The 15,321-nt window shown below is 39.7% G+C and overlaps 1 protein-coding gene across 3 annotated transcripts; it reads right to left on the reverse strand.

The window, feature by feature from the left end:
* Positions 1-6,457: 6,457 nt before the first annotated feature.
* On the reverse strand, positions 6,458-8,677 carry Tceal8 (transcription elongation factor A like 8). Of its 3 annotated transcripts, XM_042688164.1 has the most exons (3): positions 8,587-8,677; positions 8,051-8,119; positions 6,458-7,461 (listed from the first exon to the last, which is right to left on the reverse strand). In XM_042688164.1, the coding sequence occupies exon 3, from the start codon at positions 7,425-7,427 to the stop codon at positions 7,074-7,076; it is 354 nt and encodes a 117-aa protein (XP_042544098.1). In that variant the 5' UTR covers positions 7,428-7,461; positions 8,051-8,119; positions 8,587-8,677; the 3' UTR covers positions 6,458-7,073. The 3 variants fall into 3 exon arrangements, with proteins under 3 accessions (XP_042544098.1, XP_042544099.1, XP_042544100.1); XM_042688165.1 differs by lacking the exon at positions 8,051-8,119; XM_042688166.1 differs by lacking the exons at positions 8,051-8,119; positions 8,587-8,677 and adding an exon at positions 8,011-8,034.
* Between the last annotated feature and the right edge of the window lie 6,644 nt (positions 8,678-15,321).

Genomic DNA, 15,321 nt, shown 5'->3' on the forward strand with positions numbered 1-15,321 from the left:
CTCTACCACTTGAGCCACAGCACATTTCCAGCTTTTTCTGTGTACGTAGTACTGAGGAATCAAACCCAGGGCTTCATGCATGCAAGGCAAGCACTCTACCACTAAGCCACATTCCTAACCCACATATATACATTGCATATTATGACTGTGCTTGTCCACTCTACCTCCCTTCATTTGTTTAGTCTTCTCTCCTTGATGTCATCCTCCTTAACAACTCAAGTTCCAGATTTATGGTATTAATTTTGTTAGACTATAAGTTAGTTGTTCAAATGAGCTACACCACTGGAATCTTTCCCTGAATACACATTAATATGTTTATGTATATATGCATATGACCCTGTATATCTTTACATAAATATTTATAAATTAGATTTAAGTTCCACATTTTCTCATATGCGGAAACATGAATCATTTGCCTCTCTGAACCTCACTTACTTCACTTAACATAATATTTTGGGTACATACATTTCTCTGAAAATGATGTAATATTATTCTTCCTTATGAATGAGTAAAATCCATATATACATACATATGTAAAATTTTCTTGATTCATTCATCCATTGAAGAACATCTGAAATGTTTTCATGACTTAGCTATAGTGAATGTTTTCATTTTTATCATATAAAATATTCATTGAAAAATTAAAATGATACATACAGAAGATAATGAATATGCTATAATTGTTCAATAATAGTATAATCTAGAAATATTCACTTTACATATTTTTATATTTGTTCTTGAGTGTGTGAGGATCACAGCAGGATTTTTCATAAAACAGTATGTTAGATGTAAGAATCAGCTTTTTGTATTGGTAATATATTTTTAAATCATATTTTATAATTCATAAAGCTAAGATTTTCTTCCTGATTTCAAATGTTCTGATACAAAACAAAATGAAATTATGAAAGTTTTCTTTTTTCTTCCTGCAATACAGAAACAGCTCCAAAGCACATACATAATGTAAATATATGTATAACTCTAAAGTTATTTCTTTTATAATTTCAAAAGAATGACAGCTATTCTATTAGGTTATACTATTAGCTTGTGTAAAAATTGCTTATTTAATGCAAGGCCAATCTCTGAAGGCCTACAGTGAGCCTGGTATTTCATACAGTGACTTGTGTTTACTTTCTGCAAATCAGTCTCATTTTATATAGGAATAAATTCATTTTATACATGAATGAACCAATTTGACCTCACATACTTTTGGGGGGAGCAGTATTGAGGCTTAAAGTAAGAGTATTAAGCCTTCTAAGTAGGCTCTTTACTGCTGAATCACTTCTCCACCCTTTTTTGCAGTGGTTATTTTAAGATAGGGTTTTGTTTTTTGCCAGGCCCACATCTGGAACACAATCCTTTGATTTTATGCTTCCCATCATACCTGGGATGACAGCTACATGCCACTACATCCAGCTTCTTCCACTGACTTCTTTTTTTTGTTTGTTTTTTACCTAGGCTTACCTCAAACTGCAATCCTGATTTTAGCTTCCTCAGGTGTAGGGATGATAAGTGTGCAGCTATTGGCTAAGAAGAAATCTCAGAAACTTTTTATCCAGGCTGGTCTTAAACCATCACCTTCCCTATCAGAGCCTCCAAAGTAGATAGGGCTACAGGTATGAACCAGTGTGTTTGTCCTCACAATTGTTATAAGCAATAAAATTCAGTCCTAACCAGTGTTTTACCATAATACTGGGTCCACTCTTAAAGATGATGAATTTTTAAGACTTCATTTATGATCAGTTAAAAATTATTATATGCCCAATGAGAACCATGAGAGCATTCACTCAACACTAGCCACCAATGGTGAGGATCACTCAAAACTAGTCACCAATGGAGGAGGAGGAGGAGGAGGAGAAGAGCAATGGTGATGGTAGAGAGGAAAATTTTTGACTTAAGAATCTTGTATCTGAGGACACTATAGATGATAGCCTGGTTTCTAAAAAAAGTGAGTATCCTCCAATTAAGAGGGTAAACATTTTAGAGAAAGTCACAAACTCGTAGGGAAAATAACCCAGACTGGTACCTAGGTTGATATGGCTCTGAGTATATCCCTATATGGATACTTTTTTGTGTTCCTGAACTCAAATATTTAAATTTTATCTCCATCCTATTTCCCAAACAATCCTTTAGTCTGTCAGAAATGTGATAGTGTTCCCTCAGATGATAAATTTGAAGAACAAGGCTTCATTGCATTGTCTTCTCTACCAGTAATCCTTTAAAAAGCCTCTTTACACCCAGTTCACAATCTGACTTCTTTGGTATGCAAGTCAAGCAAGTTCTGGGTTTGCAGTGCATGAAGTTGTTCAAACAAGAGGTAACATCTCTTTCCTCCTGTAGGATCACATACCTTTGTAAGTCCCTTTACCTGATGTTTCTTCTCATTCTAGATTGGGTTGACTCTGACATGAGATGCCCTGTATCAGACAGAGAGCTAAGTCACCTTGGGCTACTCTGGGAATCTCAACATGATGAGTGCAAGAGCAGTTGATAACCTAATGTCTGCTGGCTAACATCATCTTTGGCCCCCAAAGTATTCTGAAAGTTACTTCACTGGGTTCCGAGGGAAGAGTCAGCCCCTTCTGCTTCAACTCCAAGGGAACTGGTCAGACTGAGTGCAGACATTTGTTGTTCAAACGATTCTGGCTAATGTTCCCAGGGAGGAAGCTCTGGGGCTTTATCTCCTCTCTATGAACTATCTCCAGAAGAGAAAAAGAAATGGAGGGAAAGGCGATGTGGGTTTTTTTTTTTTAATTGTGAAAATACCGTTCAGAAGGGTTACAATTACATGGGCAAGGTAATGAGCACATTTCCTATCAAGCATTGTTGCCTCCTCCTTTGTTTTCCCTTCCCAGTACAAGTGTTATGTCAAAAAACGAACTTTACAACTTTGGCCAGGGGTGGAGGGTGGGGGTGGAAGGTGATGTATTTTGATTTGTGAAGGGGGCAGTGCTTTCTCTCCAGGTGAGTCTGTCCACACCAGATGAGCCATCATCGCTTGGAGGATCTAGTGTCTCCAAGGTCCAAAGATAGAACCACTTGAGAGGAGTGTGGCATGCTGAGCATTTCTCCATGTCACCTGAGTTTCCGAGTGCATAAGGGGTGGATTTAGCATGCTTTTTCAAAACCAGCACAATGAGCCCCTGGAACCTTATCTCACTCCAGCTGCAATTTCATATGTCAGGCTGCCACAATCCTAAAGAATGGTCTGGAGACAGGGAGTTGTCAGAATGACATCACTCAGAGAAAAACAAAAGAAAATAACAACCAAGACTACAAAGGTATTAACTGAGATCACTGCACAAAGAGCACTTATAGTTTATTTCTGATGTAGTTTACTCATTTGGAAAAAGAGAATGAATGTCTCAACAAAGTGTTTAATTCATTTTGCTGGGTACTGGTGGCTTACACTTGCAATCCTAGCTACTCAGGAGGCTGGAATTTGAGGATCAAGGTTCAAAGCCAGCCTGGGTAGGAAAGTCCACAAGACTTTTATCTCCAATTGAGCACCAAAAGGCCAGAAGTGGCGCTGTGGCTTAAGTGGCAGAGCTCTATCCTTGAGCACAAAAACTCAAGCAAAGTGCCCAGGTTCTGTGTTCAAGCTCCAGAACTGGCATAAAAAAATGGTAACTTCATTTTATTGTGAGGCCGTTTGAGAGGAATTAAAGAAGGAAGAGAATGTTACAGGGTGAACAATACAGACAAAATACTACATCTTTGAATGAAGAGGGCCTAATGAAACTTACTGAAAGCTGCTGAGTAATAGAGGATAGTGGGGATGGGGAAAGTGAGAATAAGAGAGCGATCAATTTCACTCAAGTATTATATATGGATGTATTTAACACAGTGAAACCCCTTTGAACAAGTAACATACACTTAAAATTCATTAGAAAAAATATAAAATAGGGTCCTGTCAGGGTATGAGGACTACAGAAGGGGAGAGGGTGAATGGAGACAGTGAACAAGGGTGACTATGTTCCAAATACTTTTTGTATGTATGTGAAAATGGAATAGTAAAGCTTATTGAGATTAGTTTGGTAAGGCAAGAGAGATGTGGGGAAAGGTACAGAGCAGGTGAGTCTAATCATGGCACAATGATGCATCTAGGGACCCACTTGGTACAACTTGACGTTAATTTTTTTTGGGGGGGGGGGTCCGGTCGTGGGGCCTGAAGTCTGGGCCTGGGCGCTGTCCCTCAGCTCTTCAGCTCAAGGCTAGCGCTCTACCACTTGAGCCACAGTGCCACTTCCGGCTTTTTTCTTTTTGCTTATATGGTGCTGAGGAATCGAACCCAGGGCCTCGAACATGCAAGGCAAGCGCTCTACCACTGAGCCACCTTCCCAGCCCCTGATACTAATTTTTTAAGTGGGTAAAAATCAAAATTCCTTTTATGATGCATCCCATACATTGTTTTCTCACATTGTGTTTCTTAACATGAATTCTTAAGCTTTTATGTATAGAATTTCTAATCTTTTCCTTGAAAAAAATCAACACTTAATGGGCTGGGAAGGTGGCTCAGTGGTAGAGTGCTTGTCTCGCATGCATGAGGCCCTGGGTTTGATTCCTCAGCACAGAAAAAGCCGGAAGTGGCATTGTGGCTCAATTGGTAGGGTGCTAGCCTTGAGCTGAAGAGCTGAGGGACAGCACCTAGGCCTAGAGTTCAAGCCCCACAACCTACAACAACAACAAAAAATCAACACTTAAAATACACTTTTACATCATTACCTTAACTCATTTGTACAACTCTTTAATAAAAAACAAAAAGAAATAAATTAAAAATATGCTTGTACAAGCCTTTTACTTACTAAATTTCAGTGAGCATTGACCAGTATTTTCTGGTCCTCAATTATAATACTGGAAAGCACATTGTATATGCTGGTGCTCATGCTTTACTCTGTGTGTATCATGAGCTCAAGGAGTTTCTTAGCTAATTTTACAGCCCATCTCCAGACTGGGGAATCAAGCAAGTCTGAGGTAGCACCCAGATATCAGCATCTTCAATATGCTCCAAAGTTGACTGATACAGAGAGTGATACTAGACACTTTGCCATCCTTCTTTTTGGAATTGGGTGTCCTAACTCTAGAAAAAATAAGCCTTATAAGAGTATTCAGGGGCTGGGAATGTGGCTTAGTGGTAGAGTGCTTGCCTAGCATGCATGAAGCCCTGGGTTCGATTCCTCAGTACCACATAAACAGAAAAAGCTGGAAGTGTCCCTGCAGCTCATGTGATAGAGTGCTAGCTTTGAGCAAAAGCAGCTCAGGGACAGTGCTAGGCCCTGAGTTCAAGCCCCAGGACTGGCAAAAAAAGAGTATTCAGCAACTATTTGAATATTTCTACTCACTCTTTACTAACAATGTTAACATATGGCTCCTTAGCAATAATCACTAAAAATCAACTAAATATTGACATATTTCAGTTAAATACGTACAGGTTATGAGGGAGATACAGAAGAAAAAGATTGTCTTTGTTCTATGAGAGAATATAATCCCTAACATTTATATAGTAGCCCTAATACTTTCAAGTACATTTATCTTGTTCTTTGCCTTTGAAATTTTTTTCTGGGTTTTCCTACATTTTAACAGGGAATGGAATGGAGGGAGGGAGCCGTTTTGCACACACAGACACACAGATACACATACACAAAGAGCATTTTAACCTAAGTTTCTGGTTGAGGGAGGAGGAATGGAAAGCTGAACATGGTTCCCTTAGATGTGCTCCCAGCATCACTATACAGTTGTGTCCTGAACTAATAGAACAGACATGCAGGAACTTTCAGGAAGAGATCATCTCAAAAGAGGACAAGCTTACTCCTTAGATTCAGGATCAGCAACTCGGAAATGTAGCACCGTGTCTTCCACTGAGACACAAGCACAATTCGTAAGTGCACTCATCACTCTATGGTGATGAAGGGTCCCATGATTGGAAAGAGTAGGGGTTATTTGACTAAGAACTGTGTAAGATTTTGTGGTCCCAACAATACTAGAACAGTCTCTCACCTGTTAAATGTTACTATAAAGCAATGTAAGACTTAAAACTTTGGGAGTTCAACCTACCAGAGCCTCAAGAAAATGCAATGTGGTTTGATACTTAAGGTTCCAAATATACTAGCAGCAGTAGTGATGGGAGAGGAACAGAGAAATACAGGACCAAACAGAAGAGGCAGCTGTCGCTAGCAGGCCTGGCAGGACTCAAGGGAGACAAGGCTGGAGATCAACAGCAAAGGTTTGGCAGAGAAGCCCCCACCTCTGCCTACTGGATTTGTTCTGGAGCACAGATTCAATGACATCAGTTCCTCCCTCAAATAAATAACTGGTAGTTCTACAGCATTGTGGCTTCTGTATGCACAGGTAGCACAAGGTCTTACCAAGCATAGCTCAGTCACAGTATGATTTTTTTCCTCACAGCAGTTCTGTGAGGCAAATTATTTTCCCATGAAATGACTGAGTCTTAAGCAAATTATATGTAATGATTGCCAGTTTTATTCTTCAGGCTAAGAGATCCAGAGGTAATTAGAGGTTTACATTTCTTTTTAATAGCTCATTCATCAAGAGTTTAGTTGCCCCCATTGCCCTTACAAGCTGGTTGCAAATTAATTTTTAACTCTTGCTTATAAAAAAAAATTCTCCATTCTTTGTGTGCAAGACACAGGTGTTCATTTAAAAAAATACACATAAGCAGAAGGCAAAACAAAAACTTCACACCACACAGAACTAAGCACGGTTAAGTTTCTGAGATACATATGTATGTATGCACGTGCTCATGCACGCACAAACACACACACAATTTGGAATTTTATCTTGCATATGTATGCGGACACTAAATACGCTGCATTGTAACCTGTTAGATTTTACTATACAATATGGAGTGGAGATTTCCATGCATATATGTGAAACTTCCAAAGCAAAATCAACCTGGAAAATGGGTCAAAATCCCAAATCCAATGAGATGCTTGTAACAAGAAAACTACTTAAAATATCATCAGGTAATTAAATGTAAAATGAAAGTCAAAGATACATCAAAGAATGCTAACAGAAAGAAAGCAGCCAAGTTTCAATATCAGACCAGAAAAAAAAAATTAAGGCCTAAAGCACACAGGATACGGACGGCTGCGGGAATGTCTTTGCTTCCAATGCATCATCACAAACTTGTTTCTTACTCTTCTTATCTCTTCCCTAAGCCTTTCCAACTCATCTACTCCTCTTATCATTTCTTCAGGGTCCAAATGCCTAACAGGAGTGTCTTCTTTAAATTCCTGGCTAGGCTGAGCCGGCCCTCCATTAAGGTTTCCTTGTGCCTCTTGGTTTACACCTTCTTCCAGAGGTTGAGGATTTCCTTCTGCCTCCTGTGGTACATGTTCAGAAGGACGGTCTTCCTCTGCCTTTGGCATGTTCTGTGGTCTTCCTTCACTTGTTTCACAAGGCCTTTGCATGGTGAGTATTGTTATTTTTTTCAACAAATAAATTCTAGAAAAACAAGAAAACAATAATAACTAGGTGCCAAGCAAACGGACTTCTAGCCTAACTAGTTCCCATAGCTACTGGCTTTGCACATTTAGGTCCCAGGGAAAAGTTTTCCAACTAGACAAAGCAAGTTTCTCAGGCTCAAAACTCTTCCTACTCCACCCCTCCCTTCAGCTCCCAGCCCTCCCCTTCGGGCTCCACCTCCATCTTCCCTCCCCCCTGCTCCAGCCCACCATTTTCCCAGCAGGCCCTGCTACAAGCCTCTCAAAGCACTGAAATGGGAGCAGCGTGGAAAACAATTAACCCTTCCCGCCCCTCAGGTTTCTAGCACTCCTGCCCAACAGTGCTTTTCCTAGCCATCCCTAACTCCAGTCTCTCAATCGCGAGTGTCAGGTGTCTATCCCTCCCCTTCTCCTCAGTGTCCTCCCCACCCACCCCATTATCACTCCACTCATGGCACTGGCGTCCGGCTGGCTCTTAATCCACATGAGGAGGGGACGGGGGCTGCAGAGACCCGGGGCAGTGTTTTGGTGTCTCCTTCACTTCCACTACCTCCCAAAGAGACCGGAAGCAATTGTACCCTAGCACTGACCGGTACAGATCCGGGGGTTTTCCACTCTCCCTCTTCACTTGGATCTTGTCGCGCCCAAAATACCGAGTCCTGCAGACAGACAGGAGTACTTGGTGAGCACATTACTACAAGGACCAACGGGCCCCTTTTATCATTACAGGCCTTATTGGTTTAAAGTTTCCCAACTCCTCATCCCCCCCCCCCCCCACTCCGCTTTTGTGGCAACCCCGCCCTTCTCCTGTGTCCACCGTTTCCCAGCCAGCAAGCACTGAATGAAAGTCAAGTTTTTTTCCCCACATTGTTTCTCTCTCTCCCTCCTTCCCTCCTTCCTTTCTCACCGTCCCTCTTGCCCTTTCTCCCCTTCTTCCCCCTCTCTTTCTGAGTCAGGACCCTCAATTCGCTACCTTTCTTCCTCTCAAACCCAGACAAAACAGTCCAAAATATTCTGCACAAAATAGGGAGTTTGGCAAAACACTGGTGTAGCAAAAGCGAGCCCCTACCCGGAGCTAGGTTTCAGTTCTCCACGTCCACCCCACCTTGTCGAAGTCAGTGCTCACCTTTCACTGCCTGAAAAGATCCCGAGCACTTTTCTCCTCCTGAAAAAGGAACTGCCACTGGGAAACGGGGCCTGGACTGTAAGGACTTCTGCACACGTCGACTCCTGGTCACGTGAGGGGCACGTCATCAATGAGCTTAAGTCCTCTCTTGCCCCTCCCAATAACACTGTAACCCGCCGATACATTTCCTCCACTTGATACCGTCGATCTTTTCCTATTTGCCAATCAGAGACAATAAAAATGGCATCTTCACCCTGTATATCTATTTGCTGATCTCCGATTGCCAGGAAAGATCAGCTTCTTAGAGTTAATCGATCAAGTTTTCTAATTTGGAGAATCATCTCATTCTCCCCCTCCCCCCCTCCCCCCCCCCCCCCCCCCGCAACCAATATGTCCCTCTTTTCTCTTCCAAGACCCTACACTCCACTATTTCCTCTGGAAGCCTATCCAGCATTATTAAAATGGATGAGGACAGTAGGTGAGAGAGAGGGGAGCTGGGAAACAATCAAAGGTGAGACTGTGATACTTTAGTAGATTTCTTATATTATAAACAGTTTATTTTTTAATTTATACATCATATTTAAAAGGTGATGCCTTGATCTATATTTAAACCTTAGCATGAAAGGCTAACTTGATTAAATCCGTTTTTAAGACTTGAAAAAAAAGTTTTCTAGTGGTTAAAAATAAAATGATAGTATTTGCAGCATATTAATTCTAGAATTTTTTCTTACCTTTCCTTTTTCTTTTTTGATGTTAGATTTTTAAAAAAATCTTACTAAAACAGTATCTTTAATTTTTGCTGCTCAAATTAATATTTGGGAAGAGATTCCGATTAGCTGTTCTCCACTACTCTCTGGGGGAACTCAAGTTACCAAGTATTAGATATCTGAGCAAAATCATTGATGACTGCTGTTTCAAATGCAGGCTTCTGACAGATCTTCCTTTCTTTATAGGATCCAGTGCCTTTTTAAATCAGATGAATTTGTGGAAAAGCCCAGTTTCCAATGAATGATCCTTTTTAACTGAAATTTTGTTGTTGAGAAATATATTTATAGGAAGACAAGCCTCCTAATAAAACACTCAGGGGAAAAGGGGGAAATCCCTGTATGTTACAACTGATGGTGAGGCTTTTAAGCAAGTGGAATTTTTCATTCACTCTTCAACCATTCCTAACACATTTGAGAAACTCTGTTATCATTTGATGTGATCCATTAAGAAACAGCACTATCAACATGTGCAATCAGAAAATAAAACATCATGTCACACATGCACACACATGTGCACATACACACTATAAAAGAAACTCATCTTCCTGAAACACAGAATCCATTGGTACCTGCAGGTGTGGTGGTGACTAGACTGTTAATCTGGCTAATGGAGCCAGCTGGGGAGTGATTAAAAGGAAGGGGGTTGTTGCTTATGTAGATGATCATAGCAAGATGCCTAAGCCAACAACAGCTCAGGAGACAGAAGAAAGAAAACATTGCAAGAATAAATATTTATTTTAGACTAATGCTTTATAATATATACATGAATAATTTATTCTACAATTCATTGATAAACTTTCAATTATTTGAGAAGAGTTTTAAAGCAAAATATAATTTTTAGCCAGGCACTGGTGGCTCCTGCCTGTGATCCTACCTTCTCCAGAGGCTGAGATTTGAGGATTGGAGTTACTTTTGAAGCTAGTACAGGCAGTAAAGTCCATAAGAGTTAGTGCTACTTTGCCACCAAAAAGCCAAAAGTGGAGCTGTGGTTCAGGTGGTAGAGCATGAGCCTTGAGTGGAAGATACTAAAGGACAGTGCCCAGGTCCTGAGTTCATACTCCAGTACAAAAACAAAAATCAAGATAAAATTAAACAAATACTTTCACTTTTTAAGATGCTACCATTTATTGGGGAGTGGGCTAGACACCTGGCTCAAGTGGTAGAGTATCAGATGAGCAAGCAAGCCAATACAGCTCAAAGATCTGAGTTCAAACCTTGGTACCAGAAAAAAATCCATAAACATTTAATGGGAAACAATGCTGAAAAGTGTGTGAAGATTGTGAACCAATGTATGCATTTGTTTAACAACCACTACAATCAGAACATAGGTCAATTCAGTTCCTCAAATTATTTCATATTACCCTTTGTAGCCATATTTAACCCCATTTCCTAAACTTTGCAAACCACTGATTTGTCCCTCAGTATAGTTGTATATTCAGAATATTATGTGTGTGTATGCGTGTGTGTTATCATATGATTTTTTTGAGACTGGCTTTCTACAGTTCATCATCAATGCTGTTGTCAATCAGAAAAGTAAAATAACTATTCTAAACAGAAAGTGGCTTGTTCTGAGCCATCTCAAAAGACTACACCCCAGAAAAAAAAAACACTTAGCAACATCAGCTGCTGAAGGATATGGTTCCCTATAAAGTGATGGCACAAGTTTTTTCCGTTCCAATAATAAAAATAGGTGGGTCATCAGTTAGGTAAGTGATAGACAATTGTAGAAATCCCATAAAAATCAATACTAGCTCCTTCCCATCTTCAGGATTTAATTGAGGCTACAAGGCCTTCAGTCTAACACTCATTAAAAATTGCATCCAGCAGAATGCCAAACTGGACAAAGGCTGATGATACTTGGCTGTTAAATGGGCCTAAGTACCCCCAAACCACTTAGGCTTCTTAATTTATAATTCATGTCCCCATAAGGTAACACTGCTCTAATCAGTGAAATGTAAACAATCTGGATATTCAAGGGTATCCTTTTTTAAGGAACTTCAGTTCACAATTCCCTGAACATATATTTAAATTGTTAGATATATCAATAGTTTATTTACATTTTATTAGCATTTGAATATTCCATAGCTTATCTATTCACCAGTGCTGAGCAACTATGAAGAAAGCTAGTACAAATATTCATGTACTGAATTTATTCTCTCATAGGTTCTTATCTAGACCACCTGTCTCAGCATCTCCTTTTATACCCCAAATTCACCTCTTACGTTGCCATCAAATTCAATTTCACCTCTCTCTTCTTTCAACTGTCAATCTCTTGCTGAGAGATCCTGGATGGCAAACCTACCACGCACAGAGTGAATCCTATACTCTTCAACCTCACATTAAGCATGTATCAGAATTGATCCTCAGGACACACAATCTTATCCTAATCATGTACTTCTTTGCCGCACTAACTGTGTCTCACATTTTCCATCCCTCTCATTTTTCTTTGTCGGTCATGGGGTTTGAACTCTGGGCTTGGGCGCTGACCCTGCACTCTTCAGCTCGAGGCAAGCACTCTATCACTTGAGCCACAGCACCACTTCTAATTTTCTGGTGGTTAATTGGAGTTAAGAGTCTCACAGACTTTCCTGCCAGGACTGGCTCTGAACCATGATCCTCAGACCTCAGCCTCCTGAGTAGCTAGGATTACAGGCTGCATGAGCCACTGATGCCCACCTCCTCTCATTCTTTTTGCATGATATTTCTTTCTACCAACAACTGCTCTCCTCTTCCTTCTAGATCCTGGTCCTGTTCATTTTTTGAAATCTCTGACGTTACCTCAACTGGAAGTGATCCTATCCTTTTCTGTCATTGATGCTCATAGGGTGTGGAACCCTATTGTGGCTCTTAGCTAAGATCATTCCCTCTTACTCTTCGTGTGTGTGAGTGGGGGGTGGGAGGCACACATGTGTGGTGTGTGTTGGGAGAATACCTAACCAAGAAGATGGTCAGCTGAGGAATGGAAGTAGGCATCTGGGATCTGCCTTCAATTCTTCTGCTTCTGAAGTAACTGTTAAAAGGGTAGCTATCTGGCGTATCTCGAAAAAAATTCAGCATTTTAGAAAGAGTTGCTGGGATTGCAGATGTAGCTCCATGGTAGAGCCCTTCTGAGCATGCATGAAGCTTTATGCTCAATACTAGAACATGAAACAAAGCAAAACAAAACAGAACACTTTGCCAATCAGCACACAGAGGAATAATCTCTGCCTGCATAAAAATTATAGGAAAATGTTGTTGTCCTCTCCTCTGTTTTGTTTGCATATAGTCACTGCAGCCCTATCCATATTTTATGGTGTTATTTGTAGAGGGCTCTGTTTTTCTAAATACTTAACCAAACAATGCAGACATTCATCTTCATTCTCATTCATGCATGGGCCATGTATGTATCTGTGTCACTTAGCTTTGCAATCAGATTAGTCACAGTAGATTTTAATATAAGTAGATTTTAAGGTACTAACATTCTTTGAGGGTAAAACCTATTTCTTTAAAAGGAAAGAAAGCATGCACGTATTAATTTTAATGAGCACTGGAGAGTAGGCACCCTGGGTCCTGAACCAATCAGTGCCTATTTTTGTGTTTCAGAGACACTGGAGATGGTTCTAAAACCCAAAGTCCTCCAAGGGAGAAGCAAGGAGGCTGTTTTTTTTTTTTTTTTCCATTCAGAAGTATTGTGAAAGCTCTTAATCAAGGCTACAATGTCCAGAGAGTGCTTTCTGTATTCCTTTCTAAGTCATTTCTGTAATCTTTCATTCTGGTACACTGTATAGAGTATCAGTTATATACTGTATAGAGTATCTGATAACTGTATATATTATATACTCTATACACTATACAACAACTTTTCTTGCATATTTCATCATGGCTGTTTTATGTTTTAATCAACGCATACTTGTCGAACATACTTGTTGCTACAATGTAATGTTTCAATACATGTATATGTATACATTATGTATTGACTACCTCAGGGTAATAATCATAATCATCGTTTCAAACATTTCTCATTTCTCATTTCTCTATTCTTCCAGATATTTTGAAATATATAGTTAAGTTACAATCACCATTCTATACTAGAGAATGTCAACCTCATTCCTCCAAATTATAACTTTCTATCTATTGACTAGCCTCTCTTCATCCTCCCTTCAGCCTTGATTTTTCTTTCAAAGCTCATCCCATATACGTTGAAAGACTATTCCCTTCTGTTGCTTCTCTAGCATTCTCTACCAGGCTGGAAGAATATCTAACCCAGTATAACAAAATCTGCCCCAGATCCAGAGATTTATTACATAGTGTATACTCAAGCAGCTTGCATTTAAAATGTTTTCAAAGTGGAAGCAGATTCAGGAAATTCTTGCACTCTACACACCTGAGGGTAGTGGTAGCCCACCTATGTTTTGGGGCAAGTAGCACACAGAGCCTGGTCCGATTTACTCAGAAATTGTTTGTATTCTACAAAGAAAACATTTCCACCATCCTTTTCTGACCACATTTCTTGACAAAATGATGTTTGGTCATGCATGGATACATTTCACAAATTCAGCAGGGTATTCACAGTAGCCATTGACCATAACCAGGGAATAAAATTAACTTGAAGGATCACTTTATAATATTTAATATTTCTTCCCACATAATTTTTTAGCTCACTGACTAAACTCGCAACTGAATGCTCCACATATTTGTGGATGATAGTGGCAAGGGATTTCTAATGATCCAAGTTGTAATACTTATAGATTTCCACACACTTAAAGTGCTGTGTCATAACCACTGCCATTTCAAACATCCACAAGTCAGCCTGCTTAGACTTTTAATATGTAACATTATGCTCAATGTCTACCCTATTAAGATTCTTAATATTGATTGCTTATAGTTGAGAACTGCATCTAGGTAGAGTATCCTGCTAGGTTGATAAGGAGACACACTAAAGCCATGTCATAGCTTGAGCCAGGAAACTTTTTTGGTTTCTGTTTCTGTTGTTATAGGAGAGAGAATGTGGTTGGTATTCACTGAGTGCTTTAAAAATTAAATTTATAATGGAAAGAAAGCCTTTACTGACCTTTTGAGTCTATATCAACTCTTCATGCTACATGATCCTTTAGACCCTGTGTTGACCATATCCTAATATGTTTATCTTTTTTTTGGTTTACTGCTTGTCCAGAAGTGCCATAAAAATGAAAAATGTATCTAGTTTAATGTTATGATCTATCCAAGGTAGAAATATCAGATTGATGGAAATAATCTCCATCACTATAGGAATGGCTGAATAAATTATTTATATGGTTAAAATTTTCAGATAAAAAAGAGCATCAGATAATGAACATGAAATAAAATAAGATTATGTTAAAGCTGTATTTTGAGTGAAAATGGCAGAACAAAGAAGAATGGCCCTGTGTCTGTGTGTGTGTGTGCATGCACACACACATACATATTCAAGTTGTTTGTTAAATAGCTCCACTTTTGTTATAAACGTGAAGTTTTTACTAGCAACTACTATATGCTGTGGCCTGTCAAATTTCCCCTTTGTAGTTGAATAATGAATTACTTTAGTAACACTTCAGTGTTACTTTCTTTTGCCAGTCTTGGAGCTTGAACCCAGGGCCTGGACACTATCCCTGAGCTTCTTTTGCTCAAGGCTAGCACTCTACCACTTGAGCCACAGAGCCACTTCTAGCTTTTCGTTTATGTGGTACTGAAGAATTGAACCCAGAGCTTCACGCATAAAAGTCATGCACTCTACCACTAAGCCACATTCTGAGTCCTTCTGTGTGTTTTTTTAACTAGTCAGTTATTCATTTATTGAGAGTTTTATTTTAGGATCATTAAGACTTAGTCTCGGGGCTGGGAAGGTGGCTCAGTGGTAGAGCGCTTGCCTTGCATGCATGAGGCCCTGGGTTCGATTCCTCAGCACCACATAAGCAAAAAGAAAAAAGCCAGAAGTGGCACTGTGGCTCAAGTGGTAGAGCGCTAGCCTTGA

The sequence above is a fragment of the Dipodomys spectabilis genome, unplaced genomic scaffold, assembly GCF_019054845.1.
Source record: "Dipodomys spectabilis isolate Male_0828 unplaced genomic scaffold, ASM1905484v1 ptg000113l, whole genome shotgun sequence".
NCBI classification, from domain to species: domain Eukaryota; kingdom Metazoa; phylum Chordata; class Mammalia; order Rodentia; family Heteromyidae; genus Dipodomys; species Dipodomys spectabilis.

Excerpts from the sequence above, each read along its gene's own strand:
- Tceal8 (XM_042688165.1), bottom strand. The coding sequence starts at position 7,427 with ATGCAAAGGCCTTGTGAAACAAGTGAAGGAAGACCACAGAACATGCCA.